At 50.7% G+C, this 21,011-nt stretch overlaps 2 protein-coding genes across 15 annotated transcripts in view; one reads left to right on the forward strand and one right to left on the reverse strand.

Annotated features, from left to right (window-relative positions):
- The window catches only part of FANCC (FA complementation group C), a 265,045-nt gene extending 257,044 nt beyond the window's left edge, over positions 1-8,001 (forward strand). For all 9 annotated transcript variants that reach the window (XM_087444295.1, XM_087444301.1, XM_087444298.1 and 6 more), the window contains one exon: positions 6,020-8,001. In XM_087444295.1, the coding sequence (XP_087300421.1) occupies positions 6,020-6,163 (144 nt within the window). In that variant the 3' untranslated portion in view covers positions 6,164-8,001. The remainder of the gene's footprint in view (positions 1-6,019) is intronic.
- Positions 8,002-18,755: 10,754 nt separating this feature from the next.
- AOPEP (aminopeptidase O (putative)) overlaps positions 18,756-21,011 on the reverse strand; it is a 348,826-nt gene continuing 346,570 nt past the window's right edge. For all 6 annotated transcript variants that reach the window (XM_087444292.1, XM_087444291.1, XM_087444290.1 and 3 more), the window contains one exon: positions 18,756-20,047. The gene's annotated coding sequence lies outside the window, so the exon portion shown is untranslated. The remainder of the gene's footprint in view (positions 20,048-21,011) is intronic.

The following is a 21,011-nucleotide window of genomic DNA, read 5'->3' on the forward strand; positions in this document are numbered from 1 at the left end:
GCAGTTCAAAGAATTTTGTTTGTTAATTTAAAAAAGTGTTTGCTAATTACAAAGAATTCCTTCCTGAAGCCCAGCTGACATGAGGGGTAAAGAACGTCCAAGTCAAAAGTGAGCACCGTTCATGACATTGGATTAGGGGATGATTTCTTGAATAATGTCATCAAAGGCTCAGGCAACAAAAGGAAAAAATAGATAAATTGGACTTCATCAAAATTAAAAACTTTTGTACATCAAAGGACACTATCAAGAGAGTGAAAAGACAACTCACAGAATGAGAGGAAAATATTTGAAAACCATTTATCTGATAAGGGTTTAGTATCCAGAATATATAGGGAAATCTTACAACTCAACAACAACAAAAACCCAATTCAAAAATAGGCAACGGATTTGAATAGACATTTCTCCAAAGGAGAAGTACAAATGGCCAAAAAGCACATGAACAAATGCCCAGTACATCAGCCATCAGGAAAACGCTAATCAAAACTACAATGAGGTACCACTCCACACTCACTAGGATGGTGTTATAAAGAAAACAAAACAAAACGGAAAATAATAAGTGTTGGTGAGGATGTGGAGAAACTGGAACACTCATATATTTCTAGTTGGGAATATTAAAATGGTGCAGCCACTGTGTAAAAGAGCTTACTGGTTCCTCAAAAAGTTAAACATAGGGGCTGGCCTGGTGGTGTAGTGGTTAAGTTCATGTGCTCCATTTCAGCGGCCTGGAGTTTGCAGGTTCAGATCCTGGGTGCGGACCTATGCACCATTCATCAAGCCATGCTGTGGTGGCATCCCATATACAAAATAGAGGAAGATGGGCACAGATGTTAGCTCAGGGCCAATCTTCCTCAGCAAAAAGAGGATGATTGGCAAAATGGACGTTAGCTCAGGGCCTATCTTCCTCACCAAAAAAAAAAAAAAGTTAAACACAGAATTACTATATGATCCAGGAATTCTACCTCTGTGTATACCCCTAAGGAATTAAAAGCAGGGACTCAAACAGATACTTGTCCACCTCTGTTCATAGCAGCATTATTCACAACAGCCAAAAGGTGGAAACAACCCAGATGTCCATCAACGAATGGATAAACAAAATGGGGTCTATATATATAATGGAATATTTTTCAGCCTTAAAAATGAATTAGGGCCGGCCCCGTGGCTTAGCGGTTAAGTGTGTGCGCTCCTCTGCTGGCGGCCCCGGTTCAGATCCCGGGCGTGCACTGACGCACCGCTTCTCCGGCCATGCTGAGGCCGCGTCCCACGTGCAGCAACTAGAAGGATGTGCAGCCATGACATACAACTATCTACTGGGGCTTTGGGGAAAAAATAAATAAACAAAATTATAAAGTGAAGGCAACAAATCCTGCCTATAATTAAAAAAAAAAAAATAAGTTCTACAACATGGATGAACCTAGAGGACATTACGCTAAGTGAAATAAGCTAGACACAAAAGGACATACATTATATGATTCCACTTATATGAGGTACCTAGAATGGGCAAATTTATCGAGACAGAAATTAGAATAGAAGTTTACCTGGGGCTGGGGAGTGGAGAGAGGGATGAAGAGTTAGTGTTTAATGGGTACAGAGTTTCTGTTGGGATAATGAGAAAGTTCTAGAAACAGATGGTGGTGATGGTTGTAAAACATTGTGAATTTACTTCATGCCAGTGAATTGTACACTTAAAAATGGTTAACACTGCAAATTTTATATTATGTGTATTTTACTACAATAAAAAGAATGCTCATCTCAAAAAAAAAAAAAACCTATCACCTATCAACTTCTTAGACCTTTTATTTCTGTTTTGGTTTACTTTTTATTGACATATACCTACAACAACTGTACAGCTTGATGAATTTTCACAAACCAGAAATATCTATGAAACCAGCAACCAAATCAAGAAAAGAATGTTCCCAGCACCCAGAGGGCCCCCTCCTCTTCCTTTCCAGGGCAGGTTCTGTTTGAATGTGAATATGAGGCAAGTCCCAGTGACACATGGGACTGCCAAGAACCTCAGAAGCCAGCGCCCAGGAGGTTCTCCTCAGTCCTGGCAGAGCAGTCGATGTGGGGCAGGCAGGCCACAGCAGCCGCCTGTCAGTCCCGCCCCTCACACTCAGACAAGACCTCACAAGAGCCTGCACGTGGCCACGAGCAGAAAAGGACTCGTGTCACGTGCTGGGTGCCATCTCCTCGGGATCCACCCAGCACAGTGATCTATTGTATACTTTTGTAAAATACACTCCTCACTTACTTCCCAGTCCATTTGGGTAGGAGAACTCCACAGGTGAGAGCTAAAAGATGTCCATAGAACTTGGTATCAACGAACTTTCTCTCTGGCCAAGTCTAAGTTATAATAGTCGCTTTTCAGCCACTACCTCAGGCAGGTGATCAAGGTCAACATCAACAGGGGTAAGTCACGTTGACAGTATGTGCCCTTGATGTGATGTGAGGAAAAGGCACTTCACCTCTGTGGTCTTCCTCCTCAGAACCTACAGCCCCAGTCTGATAATGCAAAAACAATTGACAAACCCCAGTTGAGGGACACTTGACAAAATACCTGACCAGCACTCCTCAGAACTGTCCAGGTCATCAAAACAAGGAAAGTCTGAGAAACTGTCACAGCCAAGAGGAGCCTAAGGAGACACAACCACTAAATGTAATGTGGTCCCAGATGGGTTCCTGAAGCAGAAAAAGGACATGAGGGAAAAACTGAGGAGATCAAAATAAAGTCTGGCCTTGAGTTAATAAAAATGTATCAATATTGGCTCATTAATTGTGACCAATGTACCATGCTAACGTAAGGGGTTAATAATGGGAAAACTGGGGGGGATATATGGGATCTCTCTGTATTATCTTTTTGGTAAAACTATAAATCTAAAACTGTTCCAAAATTAAAAGTTACTTTAAAAGTCAACAGTAGGCACTTTTGAATCATGAAAGTGTTGGCGGCATTTTTGTCACCTGACCTCTGATCTCCTGCCCATGCCCTGGTCACCTGTGAGTGGAGCTTCAGCCCCAGGGGAGCCCGCGCTCTCTTTCTCCCCCGTGAGCTCTCATCCTGTTCCCCTCCCATCCTGTCACCCTGGGAGTGGGAAGCAGGCCCATGGCTGGAGCTCACCTTGCTCAGGGGTCAGGGAGATCGTGGCCTGGCCCTGCCCAGGGGGAGTGAGAGAACATAACCCAGAGAAACCTCCTCGGAGACACCCAGATCTCTGCTTCAGTTATTCCAACAACCTTTCCGTCCATTCCAGGAATACAGTCCACATTCAAAATGGACTGCCCTCAAGTCTCACACACACAGAAGCTGCTGTTAATAAGGAGCTAGATCATGTCACAAAGTTCAGGTTTGCCGCCCATGCCAGGCACCCCATTCCCACAAGATCGTTCAATCCCAGCCATACATCAGAGGGAACATGGAAAACTCCCATTCAATTTCTAAGTCAGCTAAGCTGCAAAAAAATTCATTAAAGGATAAAACACCAACGTTTCTCTTTATGCGCTGCCTTCTTAGCAGGTGCTAGGCATCTGGGCACCTTGGAGCCCACTGGGGCCGAGGAGCCTCCTGGATGGTGTCCTTGCAGATGTTCTGAAACAGTTTTTACTAATGTACCAGCCTTCTGACTCGAAGGCTTCCTGCAGTGGCCACAGGACAGGCTGAAGGCAACTCGGCCAACGCAGCTACACACAGGACAGACAGGAGTCCTCTGCACAGTGCCAGTCTCTTGTGGACTTCTGCTCGCCTCCCACCGTCTCGTCAGCTCCTCGCTCTGCAAGCACCCTGAAAGAGCTCCAGGCTAGGTCTCCTTGGCCTGGGAGCAGCTGGCGGCCAGACGGTGGACGTGTTGGCTTTGGTGGGACAGCCTTTCTCTTCCAGCAGCTTTGGCTTCACCCCCTCAGGACCCTAGCCCTGGCCAAGCTTTGATGTGAACTCAGAGAGGCCCAAGCAAAGCCAGCTCCCAGGCATGGGTGCTAGCCTTGTCCTTCTTGTGTTGGCATCAGCTTTGGAGAGCTGTGCACGCTGGGCCTGTGTGTGCAAGCCTGTCTCTTCACAGCCTTTCTCCAAGCGGACCCCTAGTGCCATTGGCCCGCCTTCCTGAGTAGCTCCATTTCAACTTAAAGGTGTTCATCCCTCCAGCCTCTGCTGTAGGACGCTCTCAGTGGACTTTCCTCTAGCTCAGTGTACAGGCCCTAGGAATCAGCTTCTGCCGCATTGGGCTTCCGAGAGTTTGCACTGAACTTCTTCCTCAGAACCCCTGCCCCTTCCCACCCATTGTTCTTCTTCTCTGGCTGCTGGTTCTCTTGCCCACTCCCTGCTCCTTGTTGACCGTCTTCCCGTGTGGCTCTTGGATGAGAATGAGGCGCGAGCCGCCCGGCTGGGGTTTGGATTCCTCCCGCCCCTGCAGCTCATCCTCTCCTGCCTCCTGTCCTTTCCTGAGTTCTTGTGTCCCATCCCCCCCGCCCCCCCGCCCCGTCTTCTGTTGCTGGACCATGGCAATAACAGCCAGAAGTTAGCAAGAATCTGAAATACAGCGTTCAGTTCATAGTCGCTGAACTCAAAATGAATTTAACCCCTGACATGACTCAGCCAAACCCTGTAAGGCTGCAGCTTCCCTCCCTCAGCTGCAGTGAGGCAGGTCTGTGTATGTGACTAGAGACCTTGAATGGGACAGTGTGGGAGTGGAGTTAGCCTGTAGAGAAGATGTGAGGTTAGATCAGGTGACCTCCAGTCGTCTCTAATGGCTACTCTGCCCTGCTTCTGGCTCGGTGGGGTCCCTGGGGTCCCTGGGCATTGCCAGACCCAACCCACGAGCAGGAGGCAGTCATCCCCCACTTGCATTCTAGGTGGTAAGTTAACTCTCTTAAGGCGTCCCAGAGAGGCTCACATTGTTTCATTCATGAAGGACAGAGGCTGCATCTGACAAAGGTCATCTACAGCATCTGTGATTTCTGAGTAAAAACCAAGCAATGATAATACAGATGCCAAGAGCCACAATGAACCCCCATCCCCTAGCAGAGCCCAGCTCAGCTTGGGCCAAAGAGCTGACGCTGGTCGAGGTGTGCCCCCCTCCCGCACTGCCACCCATAGTGCACGTGCTGTGTCTGCCTTGACTGCTGGTCAGGAGGTAAGTGGCCTGGGATCGAAGCATTTCCTGGGCTGTGGGACAGTCCCGGGTAAACAGGGCAGTTGCTCACCCCACCAGAAAGGCCCAGTGTGGAGATGGGGAGGAAGCTGACCTTGGGCTGCTGTGACCAAACATTTGACTGAGGGTTCTGCATAAACTGACACACAAAACAGATAATATAAATTACTCTCAAAAACATAGGCCTTCTTAATGCGCTGGTGTCTACAAAATCACAGTAAATTCTTTACGCAGCTAAATTTTGAGATTCTTGCTGTTCTCTTTTTGCTCAACTGAAATTCTTAGGAAAATACTTCCTGACACCAACAACTGTGAATGCCTTGGGGCTGTGTTTAGAGGAACTAACAATTCCTGTGTTTCCTGCTTCCCTTGAGAGTTCGGTGTTAAAACCTTAGATGCCTATTAAAAAACAAGCGGGCCCAGGTTGCTAGCCCGGGAACGCCATCTATAAAGCTGTCTGTGTGAGAACAGGTGGCATTTTTCCTTTCAGCATTTTACAGTTCGCACATGAGTGCGAGCCTCTTGCAGAAAGTGAAGCCACAGCATGTTTACTTGCCTTTGCTCCCCACAGCAAATAATCCCAAAGCTGGTGACTGGCGTTCCAGGAAACGTAGCGCTTGTCTGTAGCCTTCGTGAGTCTGAGGCCATTCTGTCAGGAGAGGGTGATCATTAGGAAATGACTCTGCTCACTGGGTGGCCAGCCTTTGAGAAGAGCCTGGCTGTGCTAATCACCTTGAAAACAGAACAAGAGCCCTTTGGAGCTAACAGGAATGCATCTGCTTTTCCGGGGCAGGGTGGTCACGGTGGGGCCACTGGATGGAAAGCTGTGTCTGTCTGGAGAGTGTTTTAATTTGCCTTCTCTCCTGTCCCCCTTGCAGATGGCGCACACGGATGAGATAACCCACGAGATCGCTAGCTTTCTTGACCAGACCTTGTACAGATGGGATCATCTCTGCATGGAAGCCCCTGCATCGAGAAAACTGGCCAGAGAGCTCCTTGCAGAGCTGCGGGGTCAAGTCTAGCACAGGCCTGTTGAAGATGTCGCTGTCACGCAGGGGCCCAGGCTCGTTGGGGCCACACAACAAAATGATGAGACTGCTTCTTATGGCTCCAAGTTTGTATGTAGGAGGAGTACCCTCTCTGAGCCGTGAGAACGAGCCAAAAACATCTTGGCAAGTTCCAGTGGTACATATCTTCCCTCCAGTGGTACAAAGCTTCCCTCCACTCGCAAATTATAGAAGCTTCAGGCTGCCCAAAACCTAACAAGTGCTTTAGGCCCAGACCCAGATTTCGCACTAATGGCTGGATTATGCCTCCCGCATTCCCTGTACCTGCCCGGCCCAGGACGTCCATTAGAGAATCACTGAAGAAAGGCTGGCTGAAGAACAGAGGCTCATTTCCTTTTTTTCCCATATCAACCAAGATGCACAACATTATTTGAATGTTTCAGAGTCTTTGGACCAAGAGTTTGGTCATGAGCTACTGATCAGTTTAGAAAGTAACTTAGCCCTTTTCCATAGACCTCTTTTTTTTAGAAGTCAGGTAATTGTTATTGTATTTCTTTTAATCCATAGGGATTTAAGATAAAGCCACACTCTCTTGCTTCCCTAAGAAATTCTTCATTCACGAGGGTCAGGATCCCTCAAGCTTCCCTTGGCACCCCCTGAGCAGGTCAAGGGGAAGCAGAGCCCACCAAGCCCAGTGGCAAGGAGTGGTGAGGGGCCGCTGGGCACCGTGGGTGCCTGTGCCGGCACTGCTGTGGAGAGCACCACTGCTGAGCAGTGAAATCAAGCCAGCCTGCTGCTAGCTTTTTTTGCTTTCTGTCTGCTGAACACTGACTGCTACCGAAAGAGTTCATATTACCTCAAAGATGGCTGGGGGCCGGGGTACAGGATGTGTTCCAGAAACGTCAGATTATGCAACAGTTGTCTTGTGAAAGGAAATGGGAATTGGAAATTTATAATAAAGAATTGGTAGCCCCAGGGTTAATGTTTCTTTCACGTCAGTTGAAGATACTTTTTCCTTTCTGGTTTATCCTTCACTTGCATTGATTTTATGCTCTTTGGTGTATATTCTGTTTGTCAAGAGAGTCAAGACTTTATGTCCACTTTGATTTATGTATTAGTAATCTCCGAATCGCCTTCAGTCCCAGCTGCTGTTTGAGATATGAGTCAAGTTTTGTTGTATTAGAGGTTGCACTTTCAGGAGAATTATTTGTTTTGGTTATGGATCAGCAAAATTCCAAGTACTTTTGACCTAAGCCTTCCTTTTGAGAAATGTTACACTATGAAATGTGTACTGTTAAAGTACTTTTATCACAACTGCCATCATTCTTACTTTCATATGCTTCACTTGGAGTTGAGGACCTCTCTCCTATGTTGATTTTTGCTGTGGAAGCTGTGGTCAACCTCTGCGGACATGAAGAAGGGGCTCAGTTTGGTGGTGGTGAGTAATGCTTAAAGTGAGCGCCTGCCTGGAATCAGACCTCCCGGGGGGGTTGTGCTTCCCTGTGGACTTCCATTCACGCTGTATTTCCCAGCCAACAGTAAAAACAAGACGGTTATCCACCTCACACTATGTAAGCTGCGTTTCTGGAAGATTCCTTCCTGTCCTGACCTTGCCTCAGCCTGTTTGTAGTATCTCCCCATTTCTTTACAAAGCCTCTGCGTTCTCCTGAGCCGTGGACTGGGATCAGAGAACAGAGCCCAAAATGAGAGGGAGAAAAGGCTTTCCTGACCACCTGTTAATACAAAGGTTATGTTTTTCACTGGGACTTGGAGATGTCAATGGAATTTGTTAGCTTTTTAAAATTTGTAATTTGTCTTATATTTTTTCCTTCTAAATAAAAAGTCACACTGCACCTAATTTTGTACTCTATTATTTTTTTTATTTTTTTATTTTTTGGTGATGACGATCAGCCATGAGCTAACATCTATGCCAATCCTCCTCTTTTTCCTGAGGAAGACTGGCCCTGGACTAACATCTGTGCCCATCTTCCTCTACTTTATATGGGACGCCGCCACAGCATGGCCTCACAAGCAGTGAGTCGGTGCGCGCCCAGGATCCGAACCCAGGCCGCCAGCAGCAGAGCGCATGCACTTAACCGCTACGCCACGCCATGGGGCTGGCCCCGGTATTCTTCTTTAAATATTATAATCTTAGAAAAAGCTTCCCTCCACTCACAAGTTATGGAAGCTTCAGGCTGCACAAAACCTAGATAGATCTGCCCCTGGAAAAGACCAATTATGGTTTATCCTTTGGGCCTGGGAATCTTGCCACCAGACATCTACAAACTGGGGTCCCATTGGCCAGGAAGAAGGGAGAGTGACTGTAGGGTGGGCAGGCAGCAGGGGCTGCTGAGACCAAATGAAATGCATCAGACATACATATACATTTTTTTTTCTGTAAGTCAGACTTAAATATTACCATTTAGTGTAAATTGGATTGTTCTATACGTTGTTCTTCCCCCATTTCTGAAAATAGAACTTGTCCAACAAAGCACAGCCCACACCCTCCTGCTTGCTCTGGTCTTTCAGAAACTCACTCATGGCCCTTGTGCTCCAGCCTTCACACGCTCCCCGAGGAGTCGTGCAAGACGGACCCCACCGGTTGGTGGGGCACGCGTCACTGTGGCTCCCTGCAGGACCCCAGTCTCTGGTTTCACTGCAGCCAAGCAGTGTACACGGGCTTTCTGGATGGTCACTCTGCTTCCCGACACAGGACACTGGGCACCTCTCGTCATGTCCAAAAGGCATCTGAGAGAGCGGATGGCAAGTGGGTAAGACTCGTTTCTGAAGAAACCCCTTGCCTGGGCAGGCCCAGGCTGGCTCTATGTTTGTGTGTGTTCTTAGCCCTTCTCCACTCAGCCCTATTTCTCACTGGTGGGTCAAGGATGCTGGGACAAAAATGAGATAGCATCCAGGGGACAGGAGAAAGACAGGCTTTTTGTCGAAGTGGAGGAGTCAGTCAAGAACAGGGACTCGCAGGGCGACACTGGGGAAGCCTAGAACCAGGGCAGGCGGCTGGCAGTGCCGTCATTTCAGGACGGGCCAGCCTGGGGGCGGAGGGTGGGCACGGAAGTGTCTGCATAGTGAGGGCAAGGGTGAGGATGCTCGTCCTTCTTCCACAAGGAAGCAGCGAGATGCAGGCTCCAGGCGCACCTCTCCTGGCCTCTTCTCTCTCTCTCAACTCCTTACCGCCCCACCCACCAGCAGCGGTACTGGAAATGGGCTTCTTCCCTCTACTTGACACTGGATTTAACACGGATTTCATGGACTTCGTCAAACAATTCTAAGTTATCATCACCTTTTATTACTCCTAAAGAAAGAACCCAAATTAGGCAAAATAAATATGTGTGTGTCTTAAAGCTGCCTTCTAAAATCCAGTTCCACAATTTGTTTATACTGTGAGTCCAAATCATATCCCTTATATAAAGACTGGTAACAATGAAGCTTATAACGTAGGACTTTCCTTTTCCCCAGTCCTGACATAATCATGTCTTAGTGTACCTGGTGTTTTAGGTAGGAAATTTCTATACTTTGATACTGAGAGTTTCACACCTCTTAACTTTTCTGTAGAAGTAGTCTCATAAATCAGTGTTGGAAATCTTATTGGCCTCTGATGTTCCTCACATTACGATGAATCCACATGTATCAGCCAGGATTCTTGGTTGCAAGCAACAGAAATGGACACAGTGCTGAAAGTAAAAGGGAACTGGTCAAAAGGGTATTTAAAAGCCCACACATTGTCACGCAGGCAAGGCTTAGTGCTAGCCGGTTGGCAGCGGTGCCCACACCCCGGCTTCAGAACGGTCTGGGGAGGACACTCCCGTGCCGCCTCTGAACCCTGCGGCTCAGCACCTCTGTAGCTCTCTCCTGCATCATCTGCAACCTCCGGCAGTGGGACAGGCCCCTGCGCCCCATTCTTTGAAGCACCGGTCAGAGTCCCAGCTGGCGCCTCTGACTGGGGGAGCCCAGGTCCCCTGCCTGCACCTAAGCTGTAAGGGGAGCTGGAAAAGCAAGTGTGTGGCTTGTTTTGCTTCTGTGACGTTATTGGATACCTTGAACACCACCAGCGGTACCACCCTCCTACAGGAAGGGGTCAGAGCCCAGGCAGCTGAAGAAAATAAAAAACATCCACAGCACTATATATCGTCTATTTGTTAAGACTCTTCTAGAGCAGCTGAGAAGGTTGCATCCCATGAAAACAGCCCAACACTCAGCAATAGAGCAAGAAAAGTAGAGGAGGGCCCATGGCAGAAGACCAGTTTGTAGTCACTAGACTGGGTTTCTCCAGTGCAGACCACGTAAGGCTCTGTGGGGCTGTCATGTGCTTCCTAGGGTAGTGAGCACCGTCCTGGCGTCTCCGCACTAGAGGCCAGCCCAGTAGTGACAATCAAAGTTTTCTCCAGACACTGCCAAGTGTCTCCCAGAGGAAACCCCCCATCCCGTTGAGATCCACTGCTCTAACTGGTGGTTCTTTCCTTCCTTCCGGAAAGACACCCTGGATAGAAACACTAACTGCTACAGAGATATAAATTAGACTTAATAGGATCCTAATGAGAACTAGATAATCCAATTCCAAAATTCATATGGAAAAATAAACATTTAAGAACAGCCAGGAAAATTCTGGAAGTGGAGTGGAATATAATGAAGTATGCCACGTGTTAGCACATATTCTAAAGCTCAAGTCATTACAGTGGTTTGGGACTTGAAAGAGGGAGCACGAGGAGACTGCTCCTGTCAGGGACACGAGTCCCCTTGTGACACCAGCCGACAGTTCTCAGGCCTCCTCTGGTCTGGGCAGCACCTAACCCGTCACTCTCCCCTCCTCCCTGACCTTGGCTGGTGAAACATTCTGGGTCTTCTCAACCTGAGAACTAGTCCCTGCTCGACCCCTGACCGCTTCCTGGTGGGTGCCTCGCCCTGTGAACCCTCACTGTGATATCGGCTTAAGACAAAGTTGACATAAGGGAAGCCATATTGTAGAAAAGAAAAACTCTTTTGTAACTTAGAATGACCTCCCTCAAACTAACCCAGCTGGATCTGCACCCTCCAGGAGATCTAACTGCTCTGTGGATTTTACGACCCCTGCTTGTGCATGCACCTTCCAGCTGCGATAAGATGATGACTTTGTTCTTTTAGTTCCTTACAAATGTGATGACCCCCGAACAGAGAGTCTATGCTGATAGCCATCATCAATGACAACTGAAAGATCTGGTGTGGCAACTCCTAGTCTGTAACACCCGAGGGTCAACATTCCGGACCCCCTCCCCTATAACCCACCGCCCTATATAACTGCTATAAGATTTTGTGCCTCCTTAAGGTGGCTCTTTGAGACATTAGTCAGCCGTCTTCTCCCTTGCTAGCAAGCTGTAATAAACTGCCCTTTCTCTGCCACCATCTTGCCTCTTGACGATTGGCTTTTGTCTCACAGCAAGCAGATCGTGCCCTTTGTGCGGTAACAACGGCACTGGGCTTTCACATGCCATCTCTGTGCAGAGGGCCACACCTCTCTCCTGGACCACAGACCTGAGCATCCTGTTAGGCATCTCCATGACCATCTCAGGTTAACACATGCAGAGCTCATCCCACCAGCCCCACCCCCACCCCCCGAAACCACAGTCTCGCATGTCAGTTGCTGGTAACTCTGGCCCAACTCTTTAGTTATTCTTGATGCCTCTCTTTCTCTCACTCCCATGTCAAATCCATCAGGACCTTCTTGAATCTGACCATTTCCTGCCCTCCACTCTCAGACGCCATCATCTGCCTGGTCTCCCTGCTCCCTGCCCCACAGCGAGCAGGGTCTCGGCAATCCCTTTCCAGTACCATCATCTCACACCACTGTTCAAAGCACTCCAAAAGCTCCCCTCTTCACTGAGGAAAACCCAGCATTCTTAAAATGGCTTTCAAGGCCCTACACAATCTGGACCCCCTTTTGTTCTCTGACTTTATCTCCTAATATTCCCTACGATCCCTTCACCGCCCCCCCACCTGCTCCCCTGGCAGTTACTCACGCTCCAACCCCAGGGCCTTTGCATGGGCTGTCCTGAACCCCCCCAGACATGCAGGTCAGCTCTCTCACCTACTACATGTCACTGCCTCCATGGGGCCTCCCTGACCACCCCAATGACAATGGCACCACACACTCTCCACCCTTACCCTGCACTACCTCGACTTTCATCCCCAACACCATCTAGACACCAGCTAATCTACTTACGTTTACTCTCCACTGACTGGCTCCACCACGAGTGCCTGCAGTAGCTCCTGGCATACAGTAGGCACCCCGCAGACACCTGCTGAGGTCATCTGTATAGGAGTCTAGTCTACGGTAAAAGCCTTTCCATCAACAGGGCTTCTGGAGCACCCCCAGACAGAGCAGTCTGTGGGCCATGACCCAACTTTCTGGACGGCAATATATCTGTTCATGTGCCCAGCCTCTGGGATTACTAACAAACACTCACTTCCCTGCTCTGCAAAACAGCCTTCTCCCCTCCAGGTGCACTGAAGCCACAATTTCTGCAGTTCTCTCTTCCTGACATATTATTTAATTTGTTAAAGCAGATAAAATCATAAAGCTACAATTTCTTTCCCTTAAATTATGTCTTTTCTTTACAACCCAACCTAAATGTACACTTGTAGTGTGCCATTAGCAAACACTATAATTGGCTATCTATCTAATCAGTTATCCCCATAATTCTTTTTTTTTCTCGAGGCTCCCTCAGACGTAACTGATGTAAGATCTGGGGAGACTTAAATCATGCAGTCAGAACGTGGACGCTGAGGCTCGGGGTGCAGCCTGCGGGAGTCTCCACCGGGGAGGGCTCCTTGACTGCTGCCTTGCAAATCCTGCCAGGAGTGTCCTCGCCAATCTCAGGACACACACTTCTGCTTTCAAGGCCTATTCTGCCAGACCTCTTGCGACAAGGGAGAACTATTAGAGCAGAAAAGAACTTTCTGGAACTCAGAACTCTTGGCAGTGCAGCGAAGGCCCAAGTGCGGGCAGTTCCAGCCCCTCCCGCTTCACCCCACAGGCAAGAACACCTCCTGGGCTGGGCACTACAGGGGTACAGCCATCCCCCACGGTCCGAGCTGAAGGAAAGTACAGGCACAAGAAGGCTGAAGATGGGCCGGCCCTGTGGCTTGGTGGTTAAGTGCGCGCGCTGCGATGCTGGCGGCCCGGGTTCGGATCCCGGGTGCGCATCGAGGCACCGCTTCTCTGTCCATCCTGAGGCCGAGTCCCACATACAGCAACTAGAAGGGTGTGCAGCTGTGACATACAACTATCTACTGGGGCTTTGGGGGCAAAAAATAAAAAACAAATAAAATCTTTAGAAGGCTGAAGAGCACAGAAACCACAACGTGCACCCCACTGCCCTGCTTCCCAGGCAAAGCCACCGAGGACCTGGCGGGAAGGCAGCTGTGCGATAAATGAATTAAGACAGAACGTGCTCACTCCATACAATGGAGTAATATTTGGCCATAGAAAGGAAGCAGGGCCTTGGGCTCTGCTCAGCGGGGTGGCCATCTTGCTGAAGGCTGTGCCCACAGGGGTTAGGGGGAAGCAAGGGCTGAGAGCCATGAAGGCGGGTGCGCTGGGCAGGGAAGGAGGGGGGCCTGGACAGGTCTTTGCAGCAGTTGTCCTGTCTCCCAACCCAGGCCTGGGGGCTGAGAAGTTAAACCCCTGAACTTGTTTTATCTCAAAACAGCACTTGGCAGGGACCAGATTAGTGTTTTGTGAGCTGTCTGGAGTGGAAGGAAATGTGTGGTCATGGTCAGAGAGGCCTTTATCTGCCCCCCACACACCCACCACCAACCCACACACCCACCAACCCACACACCCACACCCACACACACGGGTTCCGGTGCCATCAGCAGCCCCTTTCCCAGGCCCCGCCCCTAGTGGGCTCCTCTGGCTGGTCCTCTCACGAGGGCCGGGTTTGCCTCTGCTCCGATGTGCTGATGCCAGGGTGCCCGGATGCCCGACCACCATCCAAGCAGGAGGTGATCCGCAGCCCGTGCTGGTCCTGGGAATGTTCGTAGTTTTACGGTAGCTTCCTTCCGCCCCCAGCCATGGCTGATGGCCTCCTCCCTCTTTTTTCATACCCTCTCTCTAGTCATCAAACTGCAACAGAAATGCCTTATTAGCTGATCAATCTCCCGGATGGCACCACAGGATGGGAAAAGATCTATAAAACTTCCTCCTTGAATAGTCTCAACTGGCTTCTCCTGCCTTCCACCTTGTAAACCCCCAGGGCCCAGCCAGGGAGGGCCGCGTCACTGTCCTCGGGGCAGTGGCCTGGGGATTGCATTCACGGCCTCCTCCTTGAGCCTCACCTCTGGGCACTGCCCTGGGCGGTCCAGGCGGCCTTTACACCCCCAGGCCTTCCGGCTTCAGACCCCACTCCCCAGCCCTGACCTTGGACTGAGGAGGCTCCAGGAAGTCTAGGCTTGGGTTTGCCACCGTCCTGGCACCCCTGTATGGCGTCTTCACCATGGCTGGGCCCTGCCCAGAGGGCCCCCACCCGCTCTGTGCACCCTCAGGTGGTTCATGGCCCAAGGCGCCCTGGGGGGGGCGCTCCCAACGACCGGTGAAGCCAAAAGTCACTGCACTTTTCACCCGCTGGCGAAGTGCCAGGGGCAGCACCCCCACCCTGCCTTCTCTGGAGCCGGGTGTGGCAGGCACTGCTACCCCAGGGAGGCCGGCGGCGGAGGCCACAGGCCTGGGACCACGGCTGTCTGGCAGGAGATGTGCTGGGCCGGCCCGGCTCACTTCACAGGGCAGGTCTGCGCAGTGCCATGCTGGCAGACCCCCTCTCACAGTGCTCCTCCCCCGGCAGCTCCATCTAGAGAGCGAGGAGGTGGCGGGCCCGGAACGTAAAGCTCTGAAAACACTGCCCCTTGAGCATAAATCACGCAGCGTTTGCTGTTAGCCGCCCAGGGGGGGTTAGTTACCTTTGGTGAAGCTGACGGCGGAGGACTGCTGTGCGAGAGCACACCCCACAAGGCTCCTGGCCTCCTCAGGCTTCCACACGGAATCAAGCAGGTCAGAGGAGAGAGCCAGACGCACCAGAAACATCTGCCTGAAACTCTTCTTTGAAAGCTCTGCTCTTTGTATTAAAGGGACGGGTTGCTATTTCTGGGTCCTATACTTGGGGCACCAGGTTCTGCCTGCTAATGTGACATCTCTGTACTTCGTTTGGCATGGAGACTATCATTTCAATGTTTTGATTTGAAATTCCAATAAAAATAAATGCTTTAAAGCCCTATAATCCTAAACTAGAGACCAAGAGGGAGAGGAAGACGTCTCCCCTTGTCCTTCTTCCCTGTCCCCCCCACACTTCCCACTGAGGCCAACAGTGCTCCGGGCACTGCTCCTGCGCTGGCTGCTGCCCAGAGCCAAGGCTGGGGGGTGGGAGCAGGAGGGGCAGTGAGGCCTCCTGGGGCGCTCCTGCACCCCCTCCTCCGGAAGCTCAGCCCAACTTGGGTGGGAGGGAACAGGGGCTGCCTCAGGCCGACCAGGGGTGACAGCCAGGCCCCGGGCAGGCCAAGTGCAGGATGGGGTACTTGGGGGACATCAGAGGCCTGGCCGCCCGAGGTCTGACTACAGGTTGACCTGGCCTGTTCCCATACATGCTGGAAGCCGAAGTGGCCTCGGGAAAAGTGTACCCTTGTCCCCAACCCAACCTGCTGTGCGAAGGCACAGGGGTCTACTTACTAAGGAGCAGAGGGGGCTTCCATTTCCGGAGCCTTTGTTCTCTGAGGACAGTGCTTGGCAATTAACCACTTGACTCGCTCAGAGGACAAGGCTGCCTCTTCCCGCTCTGTAATAAGCCTGTAGAAAAGCCCAAATTAAAACATCCCTGGTTTTGTGCTGACCACCCGGCTGGGGTGGCGGGGTCCTGCCATCTGCCCGCCTCCTTGGTGCCCCCATGTCCTGGAAGGCTCCTCAACCCTGAGGCCTGGCCTGGGGTGCCTCAGAAGGGGCTGACCTGTCGTGGGAGCCCACATGGCCCCCTGTGGCATGACCGATCCTGATGGCAAGCAAATGCTGCCAGTGTGTCAGGGTCAAGTTCACATGCAGCTTAGGAAGGCATACATGACAGACAGAAGGGGCTGGGGTTTCCTTGCTTTCACTCGACCAGGGGACCGATGGTGACGTGTGGGATCCTCCTCTGTCCTGGTCCCTCTGCTGGGTGGAGGCATTACCTTGTTGGTAAACAGGCTTGTTCCTATCAGTGTACAGTCACGTCGCATAACGACGTTTCAGTCAATGATGGACTGTATATAAGAAGGTGGTCCCATAAGACTAGTACCATGTAGCCTAGGTGTGTAATAGACTATACCATCCAGGTCTATGCAAGCACACTATGTTCACACGACAAAATCACCTAACAACGCATTTCTTAGAACTTATCCCCGTCATTAGGTGACACGAGTATTTCTTATGCTCAGCCTGGAGGGCAGCTCATACCTTCACTTCCACTCAACCTGGGACAGTGACAGGGGTTGGGGGGACTGCTGAAGCCAAAAATGTGTTCCTCCAGGGGCAGCGGGGATCAGAAATGGTGCCACTAAGAAAGTGTGCCAGACTCCCATGCGGACAGGTCTTTGTGCTGTCCCCATGGTGAGTTAACTGTAGCAGATTCAAGTTCAAGTTTCCATGCTTTACAAAGCAGGTGCCACCTGGCCCTACCCCCACGGAGGCCCATCCTTACAGCAAACTGGGTAGGCCTGCAGGCCTCTCAAATCTCGGCTTGCTGAGTGACGAGACAGGGTGTCCCTGAGAAGCGTATTACTGAACCAACGGTCCACATCCTGAGAGGTACTGTGGTGGTGAGGAAAATCCCCAGCCACGTGGACCCACATTCAAATCCTGCCTGTCACTTGGTATGTGACCTTGGAGACAGAATTAAATCTGTTCAGGCCTCACCCACACTGGGAACTTGGAAAGGGCAGGCTCCCTCCTTCCCTGGCACACCCATATCCTGGGGAGACCGATCATCTTCTGTCCGCCAGGGCTCCTGGGTCCTCTGCAAATACTCCCTCCTGGACTGAGGCAGCTCTCGGAAGGTGCTCCGGTCACGTTGAGAAAGCAACCAGAGTGGGCCACACTGTGCTTTCCAACTCAAATCCCGTTACACGCCCCAGGTGGCCCGCCAGAGTTACCAACATGAAGCTTTTTAAAGAAAAAACCAGATGAATCATTTAAAAAATATTGAGTTTTACTCTTAGATAATGTCTTGAAATTGGCTGGAGGCCACTCTGGAATCCAGTGGCCTCTACCAGGCCCTGGCCACAGGTTCCTCTACCACACACTCTCTCAAGTCCTCCTAGACTCAAGAGGGGCAAGCCAGGAACACCCACAGGATCCCTCGAAACTCCAATGAAGTGGGTAACTGAGTGTGGCTGGAGGGCAGACAGGAGTCCCCACAGAGGCCTGCTTGCCCTTCCTCCCCCACCACCCCCAGGGGACAACACCCGGCACAGGAAAGGTGGTGATTCAGGGCTTCAGTGTTTTTTTTTTTTTTAAAGATTTTATTTATTTATTTTTGCCCCCAAAGCCCCAGTAGATAGTTGTATATGTCATAGCTGCACATCCTTCTAGTTGCTGTATGTGGGACGCGGCCTCAGCATGGCCGGAGTTGTGCGTCGGTGCGCGCCCAGGATCCGAACCTGGGCCGCCAGCAGCGGAGCGCTCACGCCCAACCGCTAAGCCACGGGGCCGGCCCAGGGCTTCAGTGTTGATGACCCTTCCGTGAGTGACCACCGCCTGCTGGCCATAACCAGTGGTCAGAGGCAGTTGCAGGACTTAGTGGATCACAGGAGCAAGGTGTCTTTGTGCAAAATCCCATGCGTGTGGCCACTCAGCTCTACCTCAGTGGTTCCTAAAGATGACAAAGTATGGCTGTAACTTTTTGTAAAATACAAGACCAAACCAAACCACGGGGCCAGCTGGACGTCACAAAGACTTGTCCGCATGGGAGTCTAGCACACTTTTTTTTTTCTTTTTTTTGTGAGGAAGATCAGTTCTGAGCTAACATCCACTCCAATCCTCCTCTTTTTGCTGAGAAAGACTGCTCATGAGCTAACATCCGTGTCCATCTTCCACCACTTTAGTGGGACGCCGCCACAGCATGGCCTGACAAGAGGTGCGTCAGTGCGCGCCCAGGATCCAAACCCGGGCTGCCAGCAGCAGAACACGTGCACTTAACCGCTACGCCATGGGGCCGGCCCCCCAGCACACTTTCTTAGTGGCACCATTTCTGATCCCCGCTGCCCCTGGAGGAACACATTTTTGGCTTCAGCGGTCCCCCCAACCCCTGTCACTGTCCCAGGTTGAGTGGAAGTGAAGCTATGAGCTGCCCTCCAGGCTGAGCATAAGAAATACACTCATGCGGCACTTAACGATGGGGAGATGTTCTGATAAATGAGTCGTTAGGTGATTTTGTCGTGTGAACATCATAGAGTGTGCTTGCACAGACCTGGATGGTACACAAGGGGGTGCTGAGGGCTGTCTGCACGCAGGTGGGCAGGCGGGTGGGCACTGTCTGGGCCCCTGGGCCCTTCCTGCCCTGCCTGCCTCACAGAAGGCCAAACACACTCACGCCGACCAGAAGGTAAAAGCATTTATTCCAAGTCTTCACAGAAAGCAGCATTCTTATATTTATTCAAATTTAAAAATCAAATTTTGATTTTTCTACCAATATGGTAAACAAAGTACGTACCATCATATGCAGAGCACACATAACAGCAAATAGCAAATGCCTAGGAAACCTTCTAGAATGACAGTCACTGCCAAATCATACTGAAGACCAAGTGCTTCTGAAGGAGGCAGGTGTTAAAGCCGTGCTTCACCTCTAACAGCCCAGATGAGCTGGCGGACGGACGCAGCCCCAGAGCCAGGCGGGAGGAGGAGCCGCGTCTGGGCTCATCCCCACTCAGCTCGGCCCCTGGCGCCATCACGCCAACCAACCACGTGGCTGCACCAACCACCGAGACTTCTGCTGGCATTTCAAACCATCGTCCCCTTTGGACAGTACTGGAAGCTCAGTTTCTTTCTTTATTTAACTTCAAACACTTGTGGGAAAGAAAGGCGACATCACCACAGACTCCCACGGTGCTGACTGTGCCTCAGTTAGGGCAAGAGCACCCTCATACCCGGGCCGCCTCCCAGGACATCAACACTCCATTGAAACTGGAAAGGAACTCTCGGGGTGGGAAAGGCGCAACACCAGGGTGCAGAGAATGTCCTCTTCTTACACAATTTTTTTCCTTTTTTTAAACAGTATTAAATTCAGAAGCAAACAGAATACAAAAATTTTAATCCACTATATTTTATTGTTAACACACCTTAGATTTTTATCCTGCACCTTTACAAAAAGGTACTAAAATTTTCGAAAAATCTAAATAATGAACATATCAATCAAAATAATTCTGCAGAATCCTTCTGAAATGGCCCAGGGGAAGACATCCAACGGTGGTGTTCACTGGTCCCAGTGTAGACAAACCCCGTGACTTTTTGGAATTATAGAAATACCACTGCAGCCACATGCTGGGGGTATCAATGCAAAATGGTCAGCAGGGTTTTTAACGTGTCTCCTATCTTCAATCATTTGCGTGAAAGAACTGCCTTAAACTCACAGCAGAGCTACAATTCAGACTCGGTATCCTGAAGGGGCGAGGCCAGGGCAGGAGACAAAGGCAGCACACAGCCGCACAGACCATTTACGAGGACCGCCTCTTTCATGAGCCCCTAGAAAGAGAAGCATCAAGAACGTGGACCCTGCTGTCGGCTGATGGCTTTAGCAGCCCCGTAATCCTTCCTTTGATGTCCAGGGTCAATGGATTCTGCTCCCACCAGGGCTAGGAGGAGACGCATGAGAAAGAATCTCGCTGTGATCTTTCCTGCAAAGGAAACAGCAATAAAATTTACTGCTGGGTCACAACGAAGGAATTCTTGTAAACGAGTCCCACTGTGACCCGTGCTGTCTGCTTTGGAGAGAGGGCTCTGAGTGGAGGACGAGGTGAGGCCTGGCCACATCTCCCAACCCCGAGAGCGGGGTTTACCATGGAACCGTGTGCCACTCGCTTGGCTCACACACGGCTCTGAAAGCCAGCGGCTGTGACCGAGGTTTCAGTCACAAGACAGAGCCCAGAAAGGGCCCCTGTGAGACCCGCACTCACTCCAACTGCGCTGGGAGAGCGTGAAGGACACCATGAGGGAGGTGCTCGAGCCTGCGCCACACGTACGGTGCTAACTACCCTCTGCTGCAGGGAGGCAGCTCACTGTGTGCAGAGCTTCAGGCCTCTGGGACAGCCGCGCCGCCGCCGGTCTGTCTTCAGGGAGGGGAGTCCCAGCTCCCGGCCTCCAGGCACTTACAGACAGGAAGGCTTTTCGCTCTAGGGCTCGACTCCTGTTCCTGCTGAACTGAGCCAGTGTGTAAAATGAGAACTGATATCAGCTCAGTAGGCACCGGAGGGCGGGTCCAATCGACAGCCCGGAGAAGCAGCGCCTTGGCGAGGCGCTCGGCTCGTCCCGCGCGGCTACAGCACACCTAGACTGCAAATACATGAGAGAGTTCACCATGCTTGGGAAGGGACACCAAGGGTCTCCTGTGGAGCGCCCAGCCCTCCTCACACCAACCAACCGCGGACATGGTTCTATTTGACTTTCGTGATGCATTTGGTTTTAGTTTTTTATAATAATTTTTGCAGCTTTCAATACATTTGACCTTTCAGACAGATACCTAATTAGTGGATTTATATTTCCGTAGACTTTTGCTGAGTTCGTCGCATTCACGACAGGAGAAAGCGCATCCTTGTGGCTGAGCGGGTCTCTCATCCTCCAGAATCGTGCTTGGCACCCGAG

This window comes from Ceratotherium simum, chromosome 20 (genome assembly GCF_057802395.1).
Source record: "Ceratotherium simum simum isolate JZ-2026a chromosome 20, ASM5780239v1, whole genome shotgun sequence".
NCBI lineage: Eukaryota > Metazoa > Chordata > Mammalia > Perissodactyla > Rhinocerotidae > Ceratotherium > Ceratotherium simum.